The sequence below is a fragment of the Lentinula edodes genome, assembly GCF_021015755.1.
Source record: "Lentinula edodes strain Le(Bin) 0899 ss11 chromosome Unknown C8R40scaffold_5, whole genome shotgun sequence".
Lineage (NCBI taxonomy): Eukaryota > Fungi > Basidiomycota > Agaricomycetes > Agaricales > Omphalotaceae > Lentinula > Lentinula edodes.
In genome coordinates this window covers 984,442-1,011,220 of record NW_025764311.1, presented here as the reverse complement: position 1 = coordinate 1,011,220, position 26,779 = coordinate 984,442, and the positions used below count along the sequence as shown (strand labels likewise).

General features: G+C 48.2%; 2 protein-coding genes across 2 annotated transcripts; one reads left to right on the top strand and one right to left on the bottom strand.

Moving 5' to 3' along the window:
- Window positions 1-63: 63 nt before the first annotated feature.
- Window positions 64-3,074, top strand: C8R40DRAFT_1066833 (uncharacterized protein; the record flags this gene model as incomplete). The annotated part of the gene is made up of 12 exons (XM_046225823.1): window positions 64-204; window positions 257-381; window positions 427-1,010; window positions 1,059-1,309; window positions 1,362-1,378; window positions 1,434-1,571; window positions 1,618-1,726; window positions 1,783-1,803; window positions 1,856-1,909; window positions 2,216-2,273; window positions 2,463-2,710; window positions 2,754-3,074. The coding sequence occupies 12 exons, from the start codon at window positions 64-66 to the stop codon at window positions 3,072-3,074; spliced, it is 2,067 nt and encodes a 688-aa protein (XP_046090219.1).
- A 22,145-nt stretch (window positions 3,075-25,219) lies between these two features.
- C8R40DRAFT_990061 (uncharacterized protein) lies at window positions 25,220-25,597 on the bottom strand (the record flags this gene model as incomplete). The annotated part of the gene is made up of 1 exon (XM_046236717.1): window positions 25,220-25,597. A coding segment is annotated over one exon (378 nt), but the record flags the coding sequence as incomplete, so codon positions are not given.
- Window positions 25,598-26,779: the final 1,182 nt, after the last annotated feature.

Below are 26,779 nucleotides of genomic sequence, written 5' to 3'. Positions count from 1 at the left end.
GGAATATTATCTCAGTTACATATTTGACCAAGAATATCACTTAATCGTTTCCCTTCTGCCACCATGTCTCTCTCCCCAATTCTGCCAAGGACACCTTTATACTCTCTACCTACCTCTAATAATACCTTTCCTGGTTCAATTGAAGGCAGTTTACTTAATTTTTCTCATTTCGACTCACAAGGGGAAGAGAAATATGTCCTCAGGGTAAGTCTTGGGGTAGTCGCTCTCATTGTTGCCTTCAATGATCAGTTGATAGTCACCTCTACAAACAAGACATCCACCTGTATCTCAAGTTCCTCAAGATGATCTTCAAATACAAGTAGAGCATGGAAAGCTTGAACAACGGTTCAATAATGCTATTGTTGAGCTCAAAATCACCCAGTACGTCTCTATAATTTCACAAGGCGCATCTTATACTACTCTTAGGAATAATTATGAGCAACTTCTCCAGACAATCAAAGAGGCACCTGCGCATACACCCAATCCAACAACCGCTTTACTCCGCATTCCAATGTTTTCACGCTGTGATTATCCATGTGTCACGATCTGGACCAAGGATGACTTCATGAAGGCTAAAAACCTACGCTCTTCCAGAGGGGTACTGCTTAAGATTGACAACTCATCAACTGGCCTATGGTGGCTTCAGGATGCAAACGGAAACTCTTTGGATACACATACCATATCACATGTTCGGGAGATGTTGAAATGTGTATGGGAAAGACTCAAGGTACAGGGAAGGGCTCCACCAAAATTTCTCGATGCTGACATCGACATGATCAATGAATTCAACCATTATATGATCAACATGTTCAACTTTCTTGGGTTTTGTGACAATAATTGGAAAACACGGCAAATATTCATAATCGACTATCCTTCCTGGTACTCTAAGCATGTCAAGAACTCAAGGGGACCGCGGGAAACACCGGAAAATTTGCACTCTACAAAGCGGATGCACTCAAACAATGACCCAGACACTAAAGTGAAGCGGAGGCGAGAAGAATATATACCATGTGCGTGAATATCTTTTTTGCTCAGTCCGTATTTTATTTGTCTTCTAGCATCATCAAGTCTTTCCTCTGACCTTGCAACAAGCACTTCGTCACTTTTGGCCATTTCATCTCCACTTCCAGCAAGCTCTACTACACCAGACTCTATATCTATTGCACTGGACCTCGATCTGTCCATTCTTTCGTCCTCGCTCACCGCTCCAGAGGTAGATCTGTCAATGGATCCGCCTTTGCTTATGACAACCCAAGCCTCTCAAGATCTGCCAGTCGCAACAACCCCGGTCGTGAATCCAGCATCACTGGTAGGCATCTAACAACTCATGAATATCATTACTAATGTGTTCTGTCCCACAGAACATTCCATCTGTTTTGTATATTTTTCTCATTCATATTTCAGATAACATATTAACATTGCTGCATGCATAGGACCGGGGTTTTCGATAGCTCGAAACTAGCAGCTTCAATTGTTCCTTTACCATCTGACCCTACTGCTGTTGCCCCGCCAAAGAAAGAGAAATCAAAAGGTGTCCGGAGTATTCACCTTGGGAGTAAGATTGACGCTCAGTAAGTCGTTAGTGTCTGGTTTACTTTAATCTGAAACCGCTTTTAGCAACATAGCCAAGAAGGAATGGGCAGCAGCAGTACAGGCTGAAGGCAAGAAACCTGTTCAAGACGATTGGGTAAAGTTCTGGCATGCATTATCTGAAGGAAAGAAACTAGTGCGTTATCTGTTTAACTGTGATTGGGTTATCGTCAATTCATGATATAAATATAGGAATATAAGGAGAAAGCCCGGGTGAGTATTCGCTGCCGTCTTGTTGATCGGTATACTAAAATTGCTGGTTCAGATTCTCCTTGCAGAAGAAGCCTCCGCTACCGCAAGCAGTGCTTCATCGACATCCGTGAGTAATTCATTGTGTCGTGTTCAAATTGTTCTAATCATTTGTTGATATAGTAATTGCTGATGCAGAGAACGGTACATATCTACAGCGTTACGAGAATTCCCTGTATCCATTGCAATAAGCCTACATAGGACTAGATCATAATGTGTATGTAAATGAGCAGAAACAAGCAGAAACAAGCAGAAACAGAAGGAATAATAAGCTAGAAAAAGTGGCCAGCCATCTAGCAAAAACGGCAGAGACCAGTTGTGCTCATCTTGGCTCATTTCTGCTCAAAACCAGTCCGGATTTTCGAGCGGCATCTAGAAAGTCACGCAGAGCTGTCAAAAGTCGTTTTCGCTCATTTCTGCTTGCCCCGGGACGTGTGAGTTTTCACTGGGCATGAATGGTGACCCACTAATCCTGATAATCCCGGTTCATGTCGATGACGGTCTAGTTTCGACCAATTCCGCCACACTATACTCCTGGTTTATTCTGGCGAGAGTGGATGATGGAATCTTGGGGGTTTTGTTCATCCATTCATTCATTCATTCATACATTCCGTTGGTGTGAGACTCCCACCACTCGGGCACTCGAGCACGGAGCATGAGGGAGGGAGGAGGGAGGGAACGCAAAATGCAACAGAATGCAATAGAACAGAATGCAACAGAACCACGTGTACACTCTCCACTCAACTTGGAGAGTGTACATGTGGTTTTTTACCAATTCCCTCGGGGCGCCTGGCCCAGCACACAAGGACACCCGACCCAAGAACCCAGCTCCGAACTCGCGGAAACCCAGCACCCAACACACAAAAACATAGTAAAAACCCAACTCCCCAAACTTGTTCCACTGGTCCATGTAGGGACGTACCGGGATTCGGAGGCTGTGCCTTCGAAGAGTGCTCAAAGAGCGTCAAAGATCAAAGAGAGCGGAGCTTGCGCCTTTGAAGAGTGCTCGAAGGTGGGCAGAAGAGTGCTCGAAGAACCTCGAAGAACTTCAAAGAGTCCTCAAACATCAAACAGTCCCTCAAACACTCAAAGAGCTGGATTCGGGACTAGGACCAGGACCAGGGCAGAGGGTCGTTGAAGCGCGATTGCGATTGCGATTGGAGAATGAGGTGCAATCAAGGAATGAGGTGTATGAGATGAGACGGAGACGAGACCAAGATGAAGTAGGAGACTGAGAGAAACTGAGAGTTACGTTGAAGTAGGTTAGTGAGGCATTGTAGTTGAAGTAGGTTGGTCTTGGTGTGGGTGTCTAGTAGGACTCAGGAGAGTGGTGTTTTTAAGTGGATGAGGGGATGGGAGATGGGAGACGAAGGGAATGGGGTTGTATAGTATGCACAGGCAGCACAGACGGTTGAAGGGAAGCGTAGTATGGGATGAAGACTATCAAAAAGACTCAAGAGGATGTTGTATGTCAATGTATGCGTATGTGTACTTTGTGTCTCCATGGCAAACGCATACAGGTGTCTCTTTGGAATCAGAGGAACAAGTTCGAGGACTTTGTTGAATGCCCAAAGAGAGTATGATTTCGAATGGATTCATCGAGTGGCAACTATTGGGACTCAACTCTCCACCTCCAAGTTCCAGCTGTCTCTCAACCATCCTAGCGCCCACGCACCACTTCTCCATTTTCCTCCCATCTCAACTTCAACAACAACCCCGGCTTCCAACTGTAACAACCCCAACAACCCCAATTTCCACATCTACATCCGACTCGCGGACTCTTCGAACATGACTCGTAATTCAATATTCAATGACCGGGTGGAAACTTTCTGTTAAGATCATGTACACCGTGTAACCGTGCCAAAGCCACAAGGTGTCTAAGTGCGGAAGACGAGTGGGACAGTAGTGAAGTTATTAACAACACCGCCGTTACGCCGTTAGTCCCCGGAGATCGAGAGTAGAGAAGGGAGGAACTGAGAAGCAGCCAAGTCGGAGCGGCGGTATCGCCGGTAACGAGGAGCGAGCCAGAGGACGTCTAGTCCTAAGGTAGCGTAGAGAGTACTTCAAGGCGTTGAGCCTGAAGACTTAGAGAGCACAGAGTGGAAGAGGGAATCTAAGTCGATAATTAAACTGAGGAACTACAGTAGCGTACAGGCAGTATTTATATCTACGGAACGGCGCATCGGTGCGGAGCGCCAGACTAACTACTAGGAGCTATACGAGTAGTACCTGCAGGGTAGAGTAAAAGACAATAAGGAGAGACTAGAATGAAAGAGTAAAGACAATAATGAGAGACTAGAACGAAAGGATATGTGTAGCGAGAAAGAACAATAAGAGAAAGATTACAATAAAGGTAGATCTTCGGAGTGCCGGGCGGTGGGATGGAGGCCCGAGGCATGGACTTGACAGTATCCCCCTCTTAGGCTTGAGCCCTCGAAAGCCATTAATACCGGGAGTTGGTTAGTCACCAAAGAAAAATTTAAAGGCCGTCAGCATCGGGAATTTGGCCTATCAGTCAGCGGGGAAATTTTCAAAAGCCGTTGGTACCGGGAATTGGCGTTAGTCATCAGTGAAAATTTCGGTTCACCGTAAACCAAACACAATTCGAAGAAAAATTTTCGCTGGTCCGTGCGCCGTTTTTGCCATATAAAAGGCCCAGGGTTTTGCCGCTAAGGCCCTAACTTTTCCAAAAATTCTAAGTCCACCAAAATGTCGACAAGTCGAACAACTACCACCACTTCTACCACCGTCGGCTCTATTTCGGTCACCGGCCGGCAACCAACTCCCCCGCTGGCTCCGACCCGCCCCTCGACGCCCGATCCTTCAGATGAAGAGCGCGAATTGGAGCTTCAACTGGAGCGCACCAGGGAGAGGAACAGGAAGCGGAAGGAGGAGAAGAAAAAGGCCGAGGAAGAGGCTAAACGGAAGGCAGAGGAGGAGAAGCAGAAGCAGAAGCAGAAGGCCGCCGAACGGGCCGCCAATGCCAGGAAGTTGGAGGAGGAAGCAGCGGAGAAGAGGAGGAGGATAGCAGCAGCCGCGGCAGCGCGAAACCGCCGGGGCCCTTCCCCAGGTGAAGCATCTACTTCCGCTCGTCGAGTGGAAGTAGAAGTTCCTCGGGTGGTTAGGAAAGCCAAGGGCAAACAGAGGATGGAGGTGAGTGATTTCTGCCATATCCTCACCGACTTACTAACTCTAAGTTTTTTAGGCTAGCGGCGGAGATCCGGACGATGGCGGAGATGGCGGAGATGATGACGATGAAGACGACGATGAGCGAGTTCCCTGCGAACGATGCAGGAACAAGCAGATCCCTTGCCAGATGCAGGCTGGCAAGAGGAGTTCAATTATTTGCAAACCCTGTCACGACGCTAAGGTCAGATGCTCGTACTCCGGGCGGCCTTCGACGGTGAAGCGAGAGGGGGGAGGACAACCAATCGGCGAGCGCCTGGCGATCTTGGAGAGCCAGATGGCTCAGCTGCTGGCAGACAACCGGCAGCTTCGAGAGGGCCAGTTGAAGGACAACACCTACAACCGCCATATCAACCGCAAGTTGGACTGGTTGATGACGGACGCCGCGAGAAGGAGGAAAACGCCACCGGAGATGCCGGAACCAGGACCTTCGCGGCTGCCGAAGAAGAGGAGAAGGGTCGTGGATAGTGAGGAGGAAGAAGAGGATAGGAGGATGGGAGAAGAAGAGGATGGAGAAGGAGAGGAGGAGGTAGAGGAAGAGGGAGAACCGGCGCCAAAGAAGGCCCGGTCGGAGAAAGGGAAGGAGGGAGCGGAGTACAGTAACATCGGACATCGGACATCGGCCTTCGGCCATCTTCTTGTACTCTTCTTGTTGCCCTGCCTTCGTTATATAATTTTGTTTTTTGGACTTTGTATATATAAAAAAAATGTTAACTCGATTTTGAAATCGGAAAGCGAATGGGCCGCAAAGCGGCGTAAGAAGTAATTAGTACGAAGTGTAATTAGTCTAAGTGTGAAAGAAATATAAGTGAAATAGTAGATAGAAGGAGAATGTAAGCAATTAAGAGAAAGAGATAAACACTCAATTTGCTATCATCGTGTTTATTGTTAAGATCATGCAACCCGTGTAACCGTGCCAGAGGTCACAGAGTGTCTAAGTGCGGAATACGAATGGGACAGTAGTGAAGTTATTAACAACACCGCCGTTACGCCGTAAGTCCCCGGAGGTCGAGAGTATAGAAGAGAGGAGCTGAGTAGCAGCCAAGTCGGAGCGGCGTTAACGCCGGTGACGAGGAGCGGACCAGAGAACGTATAAGTCCTAAGGTAGAGTAGAGAGAGCTTCAAGGCAGTAAGCCTGAAGACTTAGAGGAGCACAGAGTGAAAGAGGGAATCTAAGTCGATCTAAGTTGATCTAAGTTGATAATTAAACTGAGGAACTACAGTAGCGTACAGGCAGTATTTATATCTACGGAACGGCGCATCGGTGCGGAGCGCTAGACTAACTACTAGGAGCTATACGAGTAGTACCTGCAGGGTAGAGTAAAAGACAATAAGGAGAGACTAGAACGAAAGAGTAAAAGACAATAATGAGAGACTAGAACGAAAGGATATGTGTAGCGAGAAAGAACAATAGGAGAGAGATTACAATAAAGAGCAGATCTTCGGAGTACCGAGCGGCGGAATGGAGGCCCGCGGCATGGACTTGACAGTATCCCCCTCTTAGGCTTGAGCCCTCGAAAGCCATTAATACCGGGAGTTGGTTAGTCACCAAAGAAAAATTTTAATGGCCGTCAGCATCGGGAATTTGGCCTATCAGTCAGCAGGAAAATTTCCAAACGCCGTTAGTACCGGGAATTGGCGTTAGTCATCCGTGAAAATTTTCGGTACACCGTACACCAAGTACAATTTGAAGGAAAATTTTCGCTGGTCCGTGCGCAATTTTGCCATATAAAAGGCCCATAGTTTCGCCGATAAGACCCAAGTTCCCAAAACTTCTAAGTTCGGACAATGACTAGTCGCACTACCACCACTACCGTCTCTACTACCGCCGGCCCTTCGAGGTCACGACCCGCCCCACCGCCACCCATCGACCTTACCGCCCATGACGAGGAAGGTTTGGAGGAAGAGGACGAGGACGACATAATCCGCAAGGCGCAGGAAAGGGTAGAAAGAGTAAGGGCGAGGAAGGCGGCGGCAGCGGCGAAGAAGGCCGCGGAGGAAAAGGCTGCAAGGGCGGCAGCAGTCCGAGAGCGAGCGGCGCAGGAGGCGCGAGAGCGGGCCATTCGGGCTCGTCAGCAAGAAGAAGAGGTTTTGGAACGGAGGAGGCTGTTGGCCGAGGCGGCGACCGCCAGAAGTCAGAGGGAGACTTCTCCAAGTGAAGTGTCTGCTTCCCCAAGGAGGCCTACGGTGGAACTTCGGCGAGCGGCGAAAGGAAAAGGGAAGGCAAATGCCCAGGTGAGTCAAGGTTTTGTGGTTCCACTCCCCTTACTAACGCTTTTGTTTCTAGCCGGTGGGCGGAGATCCCGACGACGGCGATGACGGGGACGACGACGACGACGACGAAGACCGCGCACCTTGCGAACGGTGCAAGACCAAAAAACTCCCTTGCCAAATGCAGGCAGGCAAGAGGAGTTCGATTATTTGTAAGCCCTGTCACGATGCCAAGGTGAGGTGTTCCTACTCGGGGCGCCCCACAACCTCGAAACAACGGGAAGGCGGTTCCGGCGAACGAATTGCCGTCTTGGAGAGCCAAATGGCTCAGAGTCTGGCGGACAGCCGGGCGCTACGAGAGGCGGACTCGAAAACCCACCAATACCTCCGCCAACTGTTGAGGAGGCAAGAAGACGACCATGCCCGCCTGATAGCCATGGAGACGAGAATGGCAATGATGGGAATGGGAGGAGGATCGGCGACGGCTGGACCGTCGAGGGGAACTACCGAGCGGCGGCGTCCGCTGAAGCGGCGGAGGGTTGTGAGGGAGAGTGACGAAGAAGAGGAGGAGGAAAAAGAAGTGCAGCAAGGTATGGAAGAAGATGGAGAAGGAGAAGTAGAGGAGGAAAGAGGAGAGATGGAGGTAGAGGAAGGAGGAGAGGGGGAGGCACCGGCGCCGACGACGGCGAAGACGGTGACCTCTGACAAAGGAAAAGAGAAGGAGTTAGTAGAGTAGTAGAGTCACGGACATCGGACATCGGCCCTGCGGCCCTTCTTGTAACTTCTTGTAGTCCTCTGCCTCCTGTATAATCTTGTTTTGTTTTTTGGACTTTTGTATATAAATAACTGTTCAACGCAATTTTGAAGTCGGAAGACGAATGGGCCGCGAGGCGGCGTAAGAAATAAATTAGTTTAGTATAAGTAGTGTAAGTGTAAATGGAAACTAAGTGAAAATATCATTGTGTTTACCCTCTAAACACACGAAGTAAACTTCGGCGGAGCGCGGCGGAAACGGGGAAAGGAATAAAATGATTTTTTTGTGATCAAGGTCCAGGTTTCAAAGGGTATCGAGCGTGGAATGCGGGTACCAGTTCGTCCGCATGTAATTCATCAGCGGCAACCCAGGAGAACTCATCGTCGGTACCTTCATAACCGGCCCACCGAATGTAATAACGTAGAGGACAACGTTTGTACCTTCTGTCCAGCTTGGAGTCGAGGATTTCGGCAACGTTGTACTCCTCTTCACCATCAACTTCGATTGGAGGTGGAGGAGATTGAGTACGATTCGGGAAAGGATTCGGCGTAACCGGCTCCAGCTGTGAGACGTGGAAAACCGGGTGAATGCGGCGAAGATAGTCTGGGAGTTTGAGCTCGTAAGACAGAGTACCAGGTCGACTGATGACCTTGAAAGGACCAAGATATTTTTCTGAGAATTTTTCAGTAGGACGAGTAGAACGAATGTGCTTAGCAAGAACGAATACTTCGGAGCCGATCGGAAACTCCGGGTGCGAGATTCTTTTCCTGTCAGCTTGTTCCTTGTAACGAGACTGAGCTAAAAGGATTTCCTCTCGAAGGAAGACGTGGAGTTCATCGAGGTTGACGACGAAGTCTCTGGCTAGGTCAGACTTCATGTCGACCTCGGGCCGAACGGTGATATTTGGGTGGTATCCTTTGTTAGCGAAGAATGGAGTAATACCTGTGGAAGCGTTGGGAGCGTTGTTATAGGCGAACTCGGCGATCGGAAGTAGCGGCGACCAGTCATCTTGTTGGTAGGAACAATAGATCCTGATGTACTGTTCGAGAGTCTGGTTGACACGCTCAGTTTGCCCATCGGCTTCCGGATGATATCCAGAGGTATAGTGAAGTTCCATGGAGAGCGCTTTACCGAGAGCCCGGAAGAACGCCGAAACAAATTCGGAACCACGATCGGAAGTAACATGATTAGGAACACCATGCTTAGAGAAAACGTGAATAACAAAAAGCTCAGCTAATTGTTCGGAAGTAATGGTGTCGTGAGTTGGAATAAATATAGCTTGTTTGGAAGATCGATCCACGACGACGAGGATAGCTGTATAACCATTCGACATTGGCAGTTGCTCAATGAAGTCCATGGAGATGGAATCCCATGGTCGGACCGGAACCGGCAGAGGTTTCAACAAGCCGTAAGGCCGGTGACGGCGGGGCTTATTGCGACCACAGATAGTGCAAGAGGTAACGTAGTCACGAACAAAGTCTCTGACCTTGGGCCAGGTGTATTGACGACGTACAGCTTCGAGAGTGCGGTTCTGGCCGAAATGGCCGGAGAGTGGATGATCATGGAAATAGCGAAGGACTTGAAGGCGAAGATCGCCGTGATTAGGGACATAAATACGGTCGTCAAGGCGTAGTAGCTTGTCGCTACCTAAGCTCCAACGTTCATTGGAAGGATCTTTTGCAAGTTCCAAACCAACAACGGAGCTCGGATCGGCGGGAAGGGCGAGAATGATAGCTTGGTGTAGGGCTTCGATATCCATGATAATCGAGGCTCGTAAAACCGGGCCTTCCAGGAAGGTAGCTCGAAGGGACGCAGTGAGTTGTTCGTTAGTAAAGATAGGGCGAAAGTTATGAGGGTTCACTTGGGCGTAGCCGATATCCCCCTCTTTAGGGTAGACGTCCCAGCGTCTAGTTATCGAATCAGGTTTCTCACCGAGTTTCCCCGGTCGGAAGCGAATGACCATATTAAATTGATGTAAGAATTCTGACCATCGGACTTGTCGGCGAGTAAGAACCTTGGTAGTAGAGAAATACTCAAGATTCTTGTGATCGGTGACGACGTCCACCGGATCACCCGAGCCTTCCAGATAATGACGCCAAGCTTTAAAGGCCTCGAAGATGGCCAGTAGCTCTTTGTCGTGGGTATCGTAGTTGAGTTCCGCCGCATGAAGCGTTCTGGAAAGGAAGGCTAGAGGATGAATTTCACCGTCAGCATATTGGATGGAAAGAATAGCCGCAATGGCGTAATCGGAAGCGTCGGTCTCCACGATAAGTGGGCGATTCGGCTCCCAATGGGCCAGTATTGGCGCAGAAGTGAAAGCGATTTTGAGATTTTCGAAGGCCTCTTGACAGCTGCTGTCCCAGATCCAGGAAGCGCCTTTTCGGGTAAGCCGAGTCATCGGCACAACGATATCACTGTAATTATAAATAAAACGACGATAGAAGTTTGCAAAACCCAGGAAGGACTGGATGTCCTTAACCTTCCTCGGGACCGGCCACTCTAGAACTGTCTGAACTTTCTCCTTGGACATAGTCAATCCGTCGGGAGAAAGAATATAACCCAAATACTCAACAGTATCCATATTGAATTCGCACTTCTCGGGGTTGGCGTAAAGCCGATGTTTCCGTAACCGCCGAAGAACTTCCTTAACGTGTTCTCGGTGTTCTTCTGGTGTATCAGAGTAGATCAGAATATCGTCAAGATAGACGATGACACAGACATCGAGCATGTCAGAGAAGATGTCATTAACAAACCGCTGGAAAGCCGCAGGGGCGTTCGTAAGGCCGAACGGCATGACCTTCCATTCGTAAGAGCCGTAGCGGGTCCGAAAGGTGGTTTTCCATTCGTCACCTTCAGCGATTCTGACTAGATGATAAGCGTGAGCGAGATCCAATTTGGTGTATATTTTAGCTCTTTTCGGAGCGTCGAGAAGATCTGAAATGAGTGGAAGTGGGTAACGATCCTTTTTGGTGATACGATTGAGTCCACGGAAATCGACGCAAAGGCGAAGTTTGCCGTCTTTCTTCGGGACAAAAAGGACCGGAGCGCCGTGAGGAGAGGATGATGGGGTAATGGCACCAGTAGCCAGCTGTTTGTCAATAAAGTCTTTAAGGGCGACTAGCTCCTTTTCAGACAAGGGATAAATACGGCCGAGAGGCGGCGAAGCGCCCTCTTCCAAGTCAATCTTCAGGTCGTAAGGTCTATGTTCAGGAAGTGAATCTGCAGCAATCTCGTCGAAGACGTCTGCAAACTCTGCGTACTCTTCTGGAATGGAAGGATGGAGTGGAGGGACAGTAGGAGTGGTGGAAGAGCGGTCGGCGGCGCGGGCCGCGACCTCTGAGTGGATAGCACGAAGTAGAATGGGTTCCATACCAGCGTCCTTGCAAGCCCTGTTAAAGACTGCAGCACTGACGAGTGCAATGTCGACCTCGGGAGTTTCCAGTTGAGCAGCGAATTGAGAGACCGTAGGGTAAGAATAGATGGGTTCAAAGGGGAATTTGGACGAAAGGGGCTTGGCCCGTAAAGTCCGAGAGCGGGAGCGAGAGCGAGGGCGAAGTGAGTCCCCAGGAGGGGTCTCCAGAATTGTCGGTGAAACCGACGGCGAAGGTTCCGGTAGCGGAACAGCGACCTTTGCAGCAACGGGGTTGATAGCAGAAGGTACAGACGTCTGTGGAGAATCAGGATGTGAAGTGTTACGGAACGTAATGTTTCGAGATGCCCAGTCAATCAACGGATTGTAGCGGGATAAGAAACTGTAACCTAGTACTGCTTTACAAGATGAATCTAAATGAGTAACATAAAATGGTAATAGAAGCAGCTCGCCGGAAGGGAACCGAACGGCGATATTCGCCATATCGGTAATGGGTTTAGAAGATAATGAACCATCAAAGAGACGAAGATTAACAGGAGAGATTTTGGTCGTAGGAATAGAATTTTGTGATACATAACGAGTATCGATGAAAGAGTCAGTAGAACCAGAATCAACAAGAGTAGGAAATTTAAGAAGAGCAGAGATGGGTTCGGCCGGCGCGGCCGAATCGGACAAAGGAAATTCAGTAGTCAAAGATATTACAAGAGATCGTTCAATAGAGGAAAGAGCGGACGCGTTGAGATATAACTCCCCAGGTGAGGTACGAACCTGATCAACGCAGCTCCCGTTTCGTACCGGGGAACAAGAGCTGCGGACTAGTTTTCCGATTCCTCTTCAACAACCTCAACGGTTGCTTCGGGGGTTTCTTCAACCTCGGCAGCACGGCCCTTCGATTCTCGGGCCTTTCGCTTATTGCAGTCAGCAATCTGATGCTTACCACCGCAGAAGAGACAAAGGTTGTTCTTCATCCTTCTTTCCTTCTCGGAGGGAAGGACTTTCCCATCTGCACCAAGATGGTTGAACGCGGGGCGCTGACCGCCGGATTGGCCGGAATTCGAAGAGTTCTGGGGCTTACCATTGTTGTTAGGCTTACCACCAGAGAAGGGTTTAGGCTTCGGCGTGAACGGCGCCGAAGAGCCAGAAGGCTGAGAGTTGTTTTGCTGGTTAGTAGAACCAGTCTTGAAGTCAGAGGAACCCTTCTTCGGGTTCCGAGCAACAAAAGGCTTACCAGCCTCACGCTTTCTAGTTTCCTCGCGTTTCCAATAACGATTGTCAATACGAAGAACTTCTTGACGGTAATCGGCGAGCGTCGCCGGCTCGGGCAAACGCGCCATTTCGTCCTTGATGCGCTCAGCTAAGCCTCGTCCATAAGCCCATTTCAGGGCAGCAGAATCCCAGTTGGTACTAGCAGCCAGGGTGTTGAACCGGATATTGTATTTCCGGATGTTCTCGGTTTCCTTCATCTTCAGATTACCGAGAGAATCTTCGGCCTCGCCTTGGGCGTCGTAAACGCCGAAATTGTCCTGAAGCTCCTTTACAAGGGCCTTGAAGGAGGACGTCCAGGCCGGCAGCGAGTCGAGATCCGGATCGAGAATATCAGGGACAAACCATTCTTTGGCTGACCCACTGAGATAGGAAAGGGTGTAGTTCACCTTCCGTTGGTCGGTGAAATACTTGGGACGGTCATTGAAGACCAGGGCGAGATTGACGAAGAACGTCTTGAGTTTTCGGGGGTCCGAACCGTCGAATACCTCGGGCTCCTTGACCTTGCTCTTAGATTCAGAGCTGTCAGAGGGACGGCCGAGAGCGGCGAGGACGGTACCAAGGGTCTCAATGGAGCCCTTGAATCCCGAGAGGAGTTCCAACATAGCACGTTGCTCGTTGGGGATGTCTGGAGATATGGGAGAACGAGGTCCACCAGGTCCACCAGGACCGCCGGGACCGCCGGGACCACCAGGTCCACCAGGTCCACTGGGGTCACCAGGTTCACCACGCGGTAAACCGCCGGAGTCGTCATCCAGATCGTCATGATTGTTATCGGCGCCCGGATCGTCGGGGTCGACAGGAGGGTCTTGATCTTCGTGATCACCGGTGTCCAAATTGAAGTGAGGAGGTGGGTCACGAGGAGATTCAGAAGCAGCTCGACGTTGGGGTTGTTTACCCGTACGGCGGGCTATGGCTTGAAGGATTGGGGAATCAATTCGAGTAGTAGACCGGCCCCGAGCCGGGGCGACCACGGGGGGTTGTCCACGGCGAGGGGTCAAGACTTGGACAGGTTGTCCGTCACCAGTATACAAGGTGCTGTATTCGAATTGTTGTTCCTCTTCCATAGCTTCAGGAAGAGTCGACGTAGTTGGGACTGTAGCTGGACCGAAACCGCGATTACGGCGACGTGGTTGACCGATAGCAGAGATAGAGTCGGAGAATGGGGCAAATGATTGAGCTGTAGTGAAGAAAGTGTTTTCTTCGGAGTTAGCTCTAGATTGAGCTCGAGTTTTCGGAGGCATAAAAATGATATGTCAGTACGACGTTAACGGATTGAGTTTAATTATACTGTTAAGATCATGCAACCCGTGTAACCGTGCCAGAGGTCACAGAGTGTCTAAGTGCGGAATACGAATGGGACAGTAGTGAAGTTATTAACAACACCGCCGTTACGCCGTAAGTCCCCGGAGGTCGAGAGTATAGAAGAGAGGAGCTGAGTAGCAGCCAAGTCGGAGCGGCGTTAACGCCGGTGACGAGGAGCGGACCAGAGAACGTATAAGTCCTAAGGTAGAGTAGAGAGAGCTTCAAGGCAGTAAGCCTGAAGACTTAGAGGAGCACAGAGTGAAAGAGGGAATCTAAGTCGATCTAAGTTGATCTAAGTTGATAATTAAACTGAGGAACTACAGTAGCGTACAGGCAGTATTTATATCTACGGAACGGCGCATCGGTGCGGAGCGCTAGACTAACTACTAGGAGCTATACGAGTAGTACCTGCAGGGTAGAGTAAAAGACAATAAGGAGAGACTAGAACGAAAGAGTAAAAGACAATAATGAGAGACTAGAACGAAAGGATATGTGTAGCGAGAAAGAACAATAGGAGAGAGATTACAATAAAGAGCAGATCTTCGGAGTACCGAGCGGCGGAATGGAGGCCCGCGGCATGGACTTGACATTTATCCTCTAAACGCACAAAGTAGACTTCGGCAGAGCACGGCGAAAAAGGGAAATGGAATAAAATGATTTTTTGTGATCAAGGTCCAGGTTTGTGAGGGTATCGGGCGTGGAACACCGGTACAAGTTCGTCAGCATGTAATTCATCAGCAGCAACCCAAGAGAACTCATCATCAGTACCTTCGTAACCGGCCCACCGAATGTAATAACGTAGAGGACAACGTTTATACCTTCTGTCCAGCTTGGAGTCGAGGATTTCGGCAACGTTGTACTCCTCTTCACCATCAACTTCAATTGGAGGTGGAGGAGATTGAGTACGATTCGGGAACGGGTTCGGCGTAACCGGCTCCAGCTGTGAGACGTGGAATACCGGGTGAATTCGGCGAAGATAGTCTGGGAGCTTGAGCTCATAAGACAAAGTACCAGGTCGACTGATGACCTTGAAAGGGCCAAGATATTTTTCTGAGAATTCTTCAGTAGGACGAGTAGAACGAATGTGCTTAGCAAGAACGAATACTTCGGAGCCGATCGGGAACTCCGGGTGCGAGATTCTTTTTCTGTCAGCTTGTTCCTTGTAACGAGACTGAGCTAAAAGGATTTCCTCTCGAAGGAAGACGTGGAGTTCATCGAGATTGACGACGAAGTCTCTGGCTAGATCAGACTTCATGTCGACCTCGGGCCGAACGGTGATATTTGGGTGGTATCCTTTGTTAGCGAAGAATGGAGTAATACCAGTGGAAGCATTGGGAGCGTTGTTATAGGCGAACTCGGCGATCGGAAGTAAAGGCAACCAGTCATCTTGTTGGTAGGAACAATAGATCCTGATGTACTGTTCGAGAGTCTGATTGACACGCTCAGTTTGCCCATCGGCTTCCGGATGGTATCCAGAGGTATAGTGAAGTTCCATGGAGAGCGCTTTACCGAGAGCCCGGAAGAACGCCGAAACAAATTCGGAACCACGATCGGAAGTAACATGATTAGGAACACCATGCTTAGAGAAAACGTGAATAACAAAAAGCTCAGCTAGATGTTCGGAAGTAATGGTGTCATGAGTTGGAATAAATATAGCCTGTTTGGAAGATCGATCCACGACGACGAGGATAGCTGTATAGCCATTCGACATTGGCAGTTGCTCAATGAAGTCCATAGAGATGGAGTCCCAGGGTCGGACCGGAACCGGCAAAGGTTTCAACAAGCCGTAAGGCCGGTGACGGCGGGGCTTATTGCGACCACAGATAGTGCAAGAGGTAACGTAGTCACGAACAAAGTCTCTGACCTTGGGCCAGGTGTATTGACGACGTACAGCTTCTAGAGTGCGGTTCTGGCCGAAATGGCCGGAGAGTGGATGATCATGGAAATAACGAAGGACTTGAAGGCGAAGGTCGCCGTGATTCGGAACATAAATACGGTCATCAAGGCGTAGTAGCTTGTCGCTACCTAAGCTCCAACGTTCATTGGAAGGATCTTCAGCAAGTTCCAGACCAGCAACGGAGCTCGGGTCCTGCGGAAGAGCGAGAATGATAGCTTGATGCAGAGCTTTGATATCCATAACGATAGAGGCTCAAAGCATTGGGCCTTCTAAGAAGGTAGCTTGAAGAAAAGTAGTCAGTTGCTCATTAGTGAAGATAGTTCTGAAGTTGTGAGGGTTGACTTGCGCATAGCCGATATCCCCCTCTTTGGGATAGACGTCCCAGCGTCTAGTTATCGAATCTGGTTTTTCGCCGAGCTTTCCCAGTCGGAAGCGAATTACCATGTTGAATTAGTGGAGATACTCTGACCAACGGACCTGTTGACAGGTGAGAATCTTGGTAGTAGAAAAATACTCAAGATTTTTGTGATTGGTGACGATGTCCACCGGATCGCCGGAACCTTCCAGATAGTGACGCCAAGCTTTGAAAGCTTCGAAGATGGCGAGGAGCTCTTTGTCGTGAGTGTTGTAGTTGAGCTCTGCAGCGTGAAGAGTTCTGGAAAGGAAAGCTAGAGGTTGGATTTCACCGTCAACAGTCTGAATGGAGAGAATCACCGCAATGGCATAATCGGAAGCGTCGGTTTCCACGACTATAGGACGATTGGATTCCCAGTGAGTGAGAATAGGCGCAGAAGTAAAAGCAATTTTGAGGTTTTCAAAAGCCTCTTGACAGTTGTTGTCCCAGATCCAGGGAGCGCCCTTCCGGGTAAGCCGAGTCATCGGCACAACGATATCACTATAATTATAAATAAAATGACGATAGAAGTTTGCAAAACCCAAAAAGGACTGAATGTCCTTAACCTTCCTAGGAATAGGCCATTCCAGAATGGTCTGTACTTTCTTTTTGGACATGGTCAATCCGTCAGGAGAAAGAATGTAACCCAAGTACTCAACGGTATCCATATTGAACTCGCATTTGTCAGGATTGGCGTAAAGCCGATGTTTGCGTAAGTGCCGAAGAACTTCCTTGACATGTTCTCAGTGTTCCTCCGGCGTATCAGAGTAGATCAGAATATCGTCGAGATAGATGATGACACAAACATCTAGCATGTCAGAGAAAATGTCATTAACAAAACATTGAAAAGCAGCAGGTGTGTTCGTAAGACCGAACGGCATAACCTTCCATTTGTAAGAGCCGTAACGGGTCTGAAAGGTGGTTTTCCATTTATCACCTTCTGCTATTCTGACTAGATGATAAGTGTGAGCGAGGTCCAATTGGGTGTATATTTTAGCTCTTTTCGGAGCATCGAGAAGATCTGATATGAGTGGGAGTGGGTAACGATCCTTTTTGGTGATATGATTGAGTCCACGGAAGTCGACGCAAAGGCGAAGTTTGCCGTCTTTCTTCAGGACAAAAAGGACCGGAGCGCCGTGAGGAGAGGATGATGGGGTGATGGCACCAGTAGCCAGCTGTTTATCAATAAAGTCTTTAAGGGCGACTAACTCCTTTTCAGACAAAGGATAAATACGGCCGAGAGGCGGCGAAGCGCCTTCTTCCAAGTCAATCTTCAGGTCGTAAGGTCTATGTTCAGGAAGTGAATCTGCAGCAATCTCATCGAAGACGTCTGTGTTAAGATCATGTACACCGTGTAACCGTGCCAAGGCCACAGGGTGTCTAAGTGCGGAAGACGAATGGGACAGTAGTGAAGTTATTAACAACACCGCCGTTACGCCGTTAGTCCCCGGAGAGCGAGAGTAGAGAGAGAGGAGCTAAGTAGCAGCCAGGTCGGAGCGGCGGTATCGCCGATGACGAGGAGCGGACCAGAGAACGTCAAAGTCCTAAGGTCGAGGAGAACGTACTTCGAGGCGTTGAGCCTGAAGACTTAGAGAAGAGTTAAGTTGAGAAGGGAGATCTAAGTTGATAATTAAACTGAGGAACTACAGTAGCGTACAGGCAGTATTTATATCTACGGATCGGCGCAGCGGTGCGGAGCGCCAGACTAACTACTAGGAGCTATACGAGTAGTACCTGCAGGGTAGAGTAAAAGACAATAAGAAGGGGCTAGAACGAAAGGGTATGTGTAGCGAGAAAGAACAATAAGAGTGAGATAACAATAAGGAGCAGATCTTCGGAATCCCGAACGGCGGAATGGAGGCCCGCGGCATGGACTTGACAGTCTGCAGACTCGGCGTACTCTTCTGGAATAGAGTGATGAAGTGTAGGGACAGTAGGAGTGGTGGAGGAGCGGTCGGCGGCGCGGGCCGCTAACGAGCTTGCCTCGTTTTTGTGTGAAAGAGAAAGGAAGGAATCTAATGGGCACTCCAACCAACCAATCTAATACACAATATGCGAGTTCACTGCTATCAAATTTATTTAATAGCAAGGGGTAGCGTTGGCAAAGGTTCCGCAAAGCTTTGATCAATCAATTTGAATCGTTCTAAGGATTCGATATATTCCTTTGATTAAGGTAGATTCAGCACGATTTGTGCTTTTGGTTTGTATTGATTTGGGTATATCAAGAATTGGGGGTTTGAATCAAAGTAAATTAAAACCGAAACACACAGACCCCTACGGAGGGCTAGAACTATGTGCTGGCACAACCACACAGTGTGATTTGCCCTTAAGACCAACGACTGATCCTAAGTTCAAAGAATATCCAACAACTGGATATACTTCTCGCAGTCACAAGGAGCAGAACACAACGTTCCTATACTCACAAGTGCCGGGCCCGAATGGCTGCTAGCGAAGAGGTTTCAGTCTGGCGGGAGTGTGTCTTTCCTTTTTACGGATTAGCACTGCAACGTCGTCCCAAAATCACTTGTATTCCAGATACATCGGATCGCTGTTAAGATCATGTACACCGTGTAACCGTGCCAAGGCCACAGGGTGTCTAAGTGCGGAATACGAATGGGACAGTAGTGAAGTTATTAACAACACCGCCGTTACGCCGTAAGTCCCCGGAGGTCGAGAGTATAGAAGAGAGGAGCTGAGTAGCAGCCAAGTCGGAGCGGCGATAACGCCGGTGACGAGGAGCGAACCAGAGAACGTATAAGTCCTAAGGTAGAGTAGAGAGAGCTTCAAGGCAGTAAGCCTGAAGACTTAGAGGAGCACAGAGTGAAAGAGGGAATCTAAGTCGATCTAAGTTGATCTAAGTTGATAATTAAACTGAGGAACTACAGTAGCGTACAGGCAGTATTTATATCTACGGAACGGCGCATCGGTGCGGAGCGCCAGACTAACTACTAGGAGCTATACGAGTAGTACCTGCAGGGTAGAGTAAAAGACAATAAGGAGAGACTAGAACGAAAGAGTAAAAGACAATAATGAGAGACTAGGACGAAAGGATATGTGTAGCGAGAAAGAACAATAGGAAGAGATTACAATAAAAGCAGATCTTCGGAATACCGAGCGGCGGAATGGAAGCCCGCGGCATGGACTTGACAATCGCTATTTATACATACAGGATATAGAGTCGCACAGTACAATTAATTTAATACAATAAACGTTCGGAACCGCAAGGAAACTTCTACACTCAGTCAGATACCATTTAATTTGAATCTACATGTCCTTATTTGGCCCATATTGGTTCCAAGATTCTAGTATACCTCCAAACATAGGTAGGTACTTCAATATTCATTTAATTTAATTGTTTTTGGAGGATGACTCGAATGGTGTTCAACTGTCATTGCTGTTCAACACTTACTTCGATCATTTGTCACCTTGTCCGGAGGCAAATCAGCTCTCCTCGATTCTAATCCTATCAATCTGATTCATCTGGATTAAACTAATTGCTTCTCTCTTTCAATAGACACCCATTGTGCCTATACTCTATCAAGGGAGTTACGCATAGTATTCATTTAATTGTATTCTTCAATAGTTTCTACGTCAGGACTCTTTGACATTCATTTGATATGCCTTCGGAGCCTCGCAGTACTTCGATCGTTCTTCTAGTCATTTTCCTCAACCATGCAACTCGATTGGTCTATTAGACTAAACCGCAGTCTTTTAGATTAATGCATGATCTCGTTCTAGAAGGAGTATTTGATAATTCCTGAGTTCTAGAAAGTCATTTCGAGTCAATCCTCGGTTCATGGTCACTTGAGTAAGTTCTTCCAAACTCCTGCCAGTGTAAGGTCCAATAAGAATACCCTTGGTATGTCATATGTGAATGGTCATCCTTCGGATGTAGTCCGAGTCTGGTATAATCCTGCTTGACAAACAGGTAGACTGCTATCCGTAGGTAGTATCAGGGATGGGTAAACTAACCAACTTGTGGTAGTATGGGTATATGGTCCCTTCAACTTATTAGACTGATTCAGTATTGACTTTGACTGTCAATCTGGGTCTCAATTACAGTCCTCTCGATACAAATCTATATGTGAAAATGTCACAATTCACAGCATAGACGTCTAGCCAAAATTTAGGCATGTCACCGCGACCTCTGAGTGGATAGCACAAAGAAGGATGGGTTCCATACCAGCGTCCTTGCAAGCCCTATTAAAGACTGCAGCACTGACGAGTGCAATGTCGACCTCGGGAGTTTCCAGTTGAGCAGCGAATTGAGAGACCGTAGGGTAAGAATAGATGGGTTCAAAGGGGAATTTAGATGAGAGGGGCTTGGCCCGTAACGTCCGGGAGCGGGAGCGAGAGCAAGGTGAGTCCCCAGGAGGGGTCTCCAGAATTGTCGGTGGAACCGACGGCGAAGGTTCCGGTAGCGGAACAGCGACCTTTGCAACAACGGGGTTGATAGCAGAAGGCACAGACGTCTGTGGAGAAACAAGATGTGAAGTGTTACGGAACGTAATGTTTCGAGATGCCCAGTCAATCAACAGATTGTAGCGGGATAAGAAACTGTAACCTAATACTGCTTTACAAGATGAATCTAAATGAGTAACATAAAAGGGTAAGAGAAGCAGCTCGCCAGAAGGGAACCGAACAGCGATATTCGCCATATCGGTAATGGGTTTAGAAGATAATGAACCATCAAAGAGACGAAGATTAACAGGAGAGATCTTGGTCGTAGGAATAGAATTTTGTGAAACATAACAAGTATCGATGAAAGAGTCAGTAGAACCAGAATCAACAAGAGTAGGAAATTTAAGAAGAGCAGAGATAGGTTCAGCCGGCGTGGCCGAATCGGATAACAGAAATTCAGTAGTTAATGATATTACAAGAGATCATTCAATCGAAGAAAGAGCGGACGCGTTGAGATATAACTCCCCAGGTGAGGTACGAACCTGATCAATGCAGCTCCCGTTTCGTACCGGGGAACAAGAGCTGCGGACTAGTTTTCCGATTCCTCTTCAACAACCTCAACGGTTGCTTCGGGGGTTTCTTCAACCTCGGCAGCACGGCCCTTCGATTCTCGGGCCTTTCGCTTATTGCAGTCAGCAATCTGATGCTTACCACCGCAGAAGAGACAAAGATTGTTCTTCATCCTTCTTTCCTTCTCGGAGGGAAGGACTTTCCCATCTGCACCAAGATGGTTGAACGCGGGGCGCTGACCGCCGGATTGGCCGGAATTCGAAGAGTTCTGGGGCTTACCATTGTTGTTAGGCTTACCACCAGAGACAGGTTTAGGCTTCAGCGTGAACAGCGCCAAAGAGCCAGATGGCTGAGAGTTGTTTTGCTGGTGAGTAGAACCAGTCTTAAAGTCCGAGGAACCCTTCTTCGGGTTTACCAGCCTCACGCTTTCTAGTTTCTTTGCGCTTCCAATAACGGTTGTCAATACGAAGAACCTCTTGACAATAATCGGCGAGCGTCGTTGGTTCGGGCAAATGCGCCATTTCGTCCTTGATGCGTTCAGCTAAACCTCGTCCATAAGCCCATTTCAGGGCAGCAGAATCCCAGTTGGTACTAGCAGCCAGGGTGTTGAACTGGATGTTGTATTTCCGGATGTTTTTGGTTTCCTTCATCTTCAGGTTACCGAGAGAATCTTCGGCCTCGCCTTGCACGTCGTAAACGCCGAAATTGTCCTGAAGCTCCTTTACAAGGGCTTTGAAGGAGGACATCCATGCCGGCTACGAGTCGAGATCCGGGTCAAGGATATCAGGGACAAACCATTCTTTGGCTGACCCACTGAGATAGGAAAGGGTGTAGTTCACCTTCCGTTGGTCGGTGAAATACTTTGGATGGTCATTGAAGACCAGGGCGAGATTGACAAAGAACGTCTTGAGTTTTCAGGGGTCCGAACTGTCGAATACCTCTGGCTCCTTGACCTTGCTCTTGGATTCAGAGCTATCAGAGGGACGGCCGAGGGCGGCGAAAATGGTGCCAAGGGTTTCAAAGGAACCCTTGAATCCCGAGAGAAGTTCCAACATAGCACATTGCTTGTTGGGGATGTCAGGAGAGATTGGGGAACAGGGTCCACCAGGTCCACTGGGGTCACCAGGCTCACCACGCGGTAAACCGCCAGAGTCGTCATCCAGATTGTTGTTGTCATTGTCGGCACCCGGATCGTCGGGGTCAACAGGAGGGTCTTGATTGTCATGATCACCAGCATCCAGATCAAAGTGAGGAGGCGGGTCACGAGGAGATTCTGAATTAGCACGACGTTGAGGTTGTTTTCCAGCATGATGGGCTATGGCTTGAAGGATTGGAGATTCAATCTGAGTAATAGACCGGCCCTGAATCGGGGCGACCATGGGGGGTTGTCCACGGCGAGGAGTCAAGACTTGGACAGGTTGTCCATCACCGGTATACAAGGTACTGTACTCGAATTGTTGTTCTTCTTCCATAGTTTCAGGAAGAGTCGACGTAGTAGGAACAGTGGCTGGACCGAAACCGCAATTACGGCGATGTGGTTGACCGATGGCAGAAATAGATTCGGAGAAAGGGGCAAAGGATTGGGCTGTGGTGAAGAAAGTATTTTCTTCGGAGTTAGCTCTAGATTGAGCTCGAGTTTTCGGAGGCATAAGAAATGATATGTCAGTACAACGTTAACGGATTGAGTTTAATTATACTGTTAAGATCATGTACACCGTGTAACTGTGCCAGAGGCCACAAGGTGTCTAAAAGCGGGAGGTCAAGTGGGACAGTAGTGAAGTTATTAACAACACCGCCGTTACGCCGTTAGTCCCCGGAGATCGAGAGTATAGAAGGGAGGAGCCAGTAGCAGCCAAGTCGGAGCGGCGGTATCGCCGATGACGAGGAGTGAACCAAAGAACGTCTAAGTCCTAAGGTCATAGTAGAGAGTACTCCAAGGCGTAGAGCCTGAAGACTTAGAGAAGAGCTAAGTTGGAAGGGAGATCTAAGTTGATCTAAATCAATAATTAAACTGAGGAACTACAGTAGCGTACAGGCAGTATTTATATCTACGGAGTGGCGCAGCGGTGCAGAGCGCCAGACTAACTACTAGGATCTATACGTGTAGTACCTGCAGGGTAAAGTAAAAAACAATAAGGAGGGACTAGAATGAAAGGGTATGTGTAGCGAGAAAGAACAATAAGGGGTAGATCTTCGGAATACCGAGCGGCGGAATGGGGCACCGAGGCATGGACTTGACAGATTGGGCACATCCAGCCATCTGAGAAGTCAGTTGTTTCTGCTACTCCATAGGTGCTTATATTGTTGAAGGCTACTGTCATCAATCCAATAAAGTCAAAGGTCTCCTTCCCGGATTCCTTCTCTGTGTCACATTGTCTGCAGATTGATTTCCATAGTTCATATGTTGTTCCATCAATACCAGGTGCGGAGTGATGTTTGGTAAGCTTCAATGCTCTCTTGATTGTTAGGGTATCTAGTTTTTTTGCTAAGTTGATGTTCTGCTCTTTACTGGTCCTGGTTTTGATTGAGTTCAGGACCTCAGGTGTGATGTCGTTCCGTTCACTTTCCCTTGTTTGGTCTATCCCTTTGTGCTGTAGGTTCTCGTGGTACTCTTTCACAAGCTCAGCCATCTGTCAAGTCCATGCCTCGGGCCTCCATTCCGCCACTCGGTATTCCAAGATCTATCTTTTATTGTAATCTCCTCCTTATTGTTCTTTCTCGCTACACATTCCCTTTTTGTTTAGACTCTCCATTATTGTCTTATCCTTTCCTCTATTGTCTTATTCCTTACCCCGCAGGTACTACTCGTATAGCTCCTAGTAGTTAGTCTAGCGCTCCGTACCGATGCGCCGATCCGTAGATATAAAAACTGCCTGTACGCTACTGTAGTTCCTCAGTTTAATTATCGACTTAGATTCCCTTCCCAACCTAGTTCTCCTCTAAGTCTTCAGGCTCATCACCTTGAAGTACTCTCTACTCTAACCTTAGGACTTATAAGTTCTTTGGTTCGCTCCTCGTCATCGGCGATACCACCGCTCCGACTTGGCTGCTACTGGCTCCTCTCTTCTACACTCTCGATCTCCAGGGACTAGCGGCGTAACGGTGGTGTTGTCAATAACTTCACTACTGTCCCACTCGACCTTCCACCCTTAGATACCTTGTGGCCTCTGGCACGGTTACACGGTGTACATGATCTTAACACCATTTTTCTGGAGTTTTTTTCATATGCATTTCCCAGTACGAAGCTGAGTTGGTTTATGTCTATGTCTGGTTTTCGTAATGCATAAAACAGATCACGGAGCTTTTTTTCTCTATTAATCTGGGACATATAACAACTGGGGAGTTCTCTCTCTAGTCGGTGGCACGTTCGACCATCTTTTTGCATTTTCTGTAGCTGTGTTTGCTCCAGCTTAGTTACTTTTAATTTCAGCTTTCATGCTTGTTCTATCCTTTGCGTTTCTGTCAGCTCAACATCATTCAAGGTCCAGTCCAGTTCAAGCTGTGCTTCATTTATTTTCCTTGTGAGCCCTGGAACAATCTGTTTTGCTCTCTCTTTTGCTTTACATGTCACCTTCTGTTTGAATGTATGCCAGATTGTCTGAGCATTCCTTGCTGATGTTTGCACTGTGAGTGCTTTCAGTTCCTGTTCTGCTTTGATCCCTTGTTCATGGGTATAGCTCGACAGGTCCTTATCCTTTATAACATAATCTGGTATTCTCCATTATCCCTTACCAATCCATGGTGCTTCTTCACTGGTTATTTGTACTGAAGCAAGACTGTGGTCTGCATTGGGTATACCGGATTCTCTTATTCTCCATTCTCATGCTGTTTCTAGTAGCGGATCTGTTACATTCTGTCAATTCTTGATTGTGATCCTGTTGCTGATTGCATGTAGGTGAATGATCTCCCATTTGGGTTAGTGGTTTGCCATCCATCATGGAGTTTGAGTAGGATTTCAAGGTCATCGAGAGCATTTGAGGCTTCTTTGGGGTCATCATGTGCTGGCATTCGGTCTAGAAGACCTGCCTCCACCATGTTATGGTTACCTAACATGATGTTTGGTTTGGGTGCAGTCGGTCTTGTGTCAAAGTATGTTTTGATATCCTTCCAGCATTGTGCAGTGTCTGATCCAGTGCTCCCAGAGACATTTGGTGCGTATACTGCAAGGTTGTCTTTTTTTTTAATCATTACCTGGAGAAGGAGGGCATGCCTGGGGATGATCTCATAAACCTTAGGTGTATCTGCCAGTAGCAACCGTTGATTAAGCACAATTGCTACCCCACCTCTGCATGTTGGGTTTATGGGATCATGAAATGCAAATATTTGGATCTTTTTATCATAGTGTTGTGTTATTTCATCCACTTGTTCGTCTGTCAGGTGTGTTTCCTGTAAAGCTAGGATGCCTAGTCATTTATCTTTCATCAAACACCATATGTGCTTCCATTTGTTATCTTGGTGTAGTACTCATGGGTTCCCATAACCTCAGATGTTCAGCATTCCAATCTGGATTGCTGCTTTCCTGGTTTTACTGTAAGACCTGGGTCAGAATAGGTCTTAGGGTAGGTTTTGGTATAAGGGGTTTATGTTGTAGCGTGCTAGGAGCAGGCTGGAGCTCGAAGGGAGCTACGGAAACGGCAACCGAGGATGGGAATGACCTAGTAGTGGTTGGGATAGGAAGATGTGACCCTTGGAGGGGTTCCTGTAAGGTCCAGGGAGGTCCCTAAGGCATAGATAGGGAAGGTAGAGGTACGGAACCTAGTAGCGTTGCATAGAAGGAGTTGTACTCGCTAGAACATCAACGTGAAATCGAATAGGTCGTAGAGAGATTGGGTCTTGAGTGTATATGTTCCTGAGAAGATATATGCCCGGGAGGGGAGGTCCCGGGATCCCGGGAACTTGTCATATGCATGCAATTCACCCCATATGCTTCCCGGCCCGGCCCGGAGCGGCCGGACTTCGGAATAATAACCTTGTGACCATCATTGTATTTATTTATTGTTCCGAGTTTTCATCAAGGTCTTCTGACTGTATTTGGGATGTATATAAGCTAGAATACTTTGTACGTTGTAGTCAAGCTTGAAATCAAGTGTACCATCTTATCCCAGTCTTTAATATCTTCTTTACCCTTTGCTTCCGGACTCCCGGATCATCAGGAACCCCATTTAGGCTGCTCATCCCAATCTTGCACTCTTGCCATAATTCCCGGGGACACCAACAGTGTGTGAAGGGTGTTGCTAATAGCTTCACCGACGTCCCACTCCCAGTGTGTACTACAGGCCAATACTCAATTCCGGACCTCGGAATTATCCTGGGCTATTCCTGGGCTAGATCCGGCCTCAGAACCTCTATAGCTATTGACCTGTAGGCACGGTCTTGTCAGAACTGGAGCTTAGAGGTGGGCGTCCTCGAGTGTTGGGGGTGGTAACGGAGAAGCGGCACGTAGTTTGATGTAGGGGGTAGCTTCGACGTTACCTAGATCGAGGTCCCAGAGCTTGTGGAGCAATTGGGGAGCTCGAGGAGGTTTTGGGGAGGTTGGCTCACCAAGGTGTTAGGCGTTGGGGAGCTTTAGTATTGTTCAAGGGAGCTCGG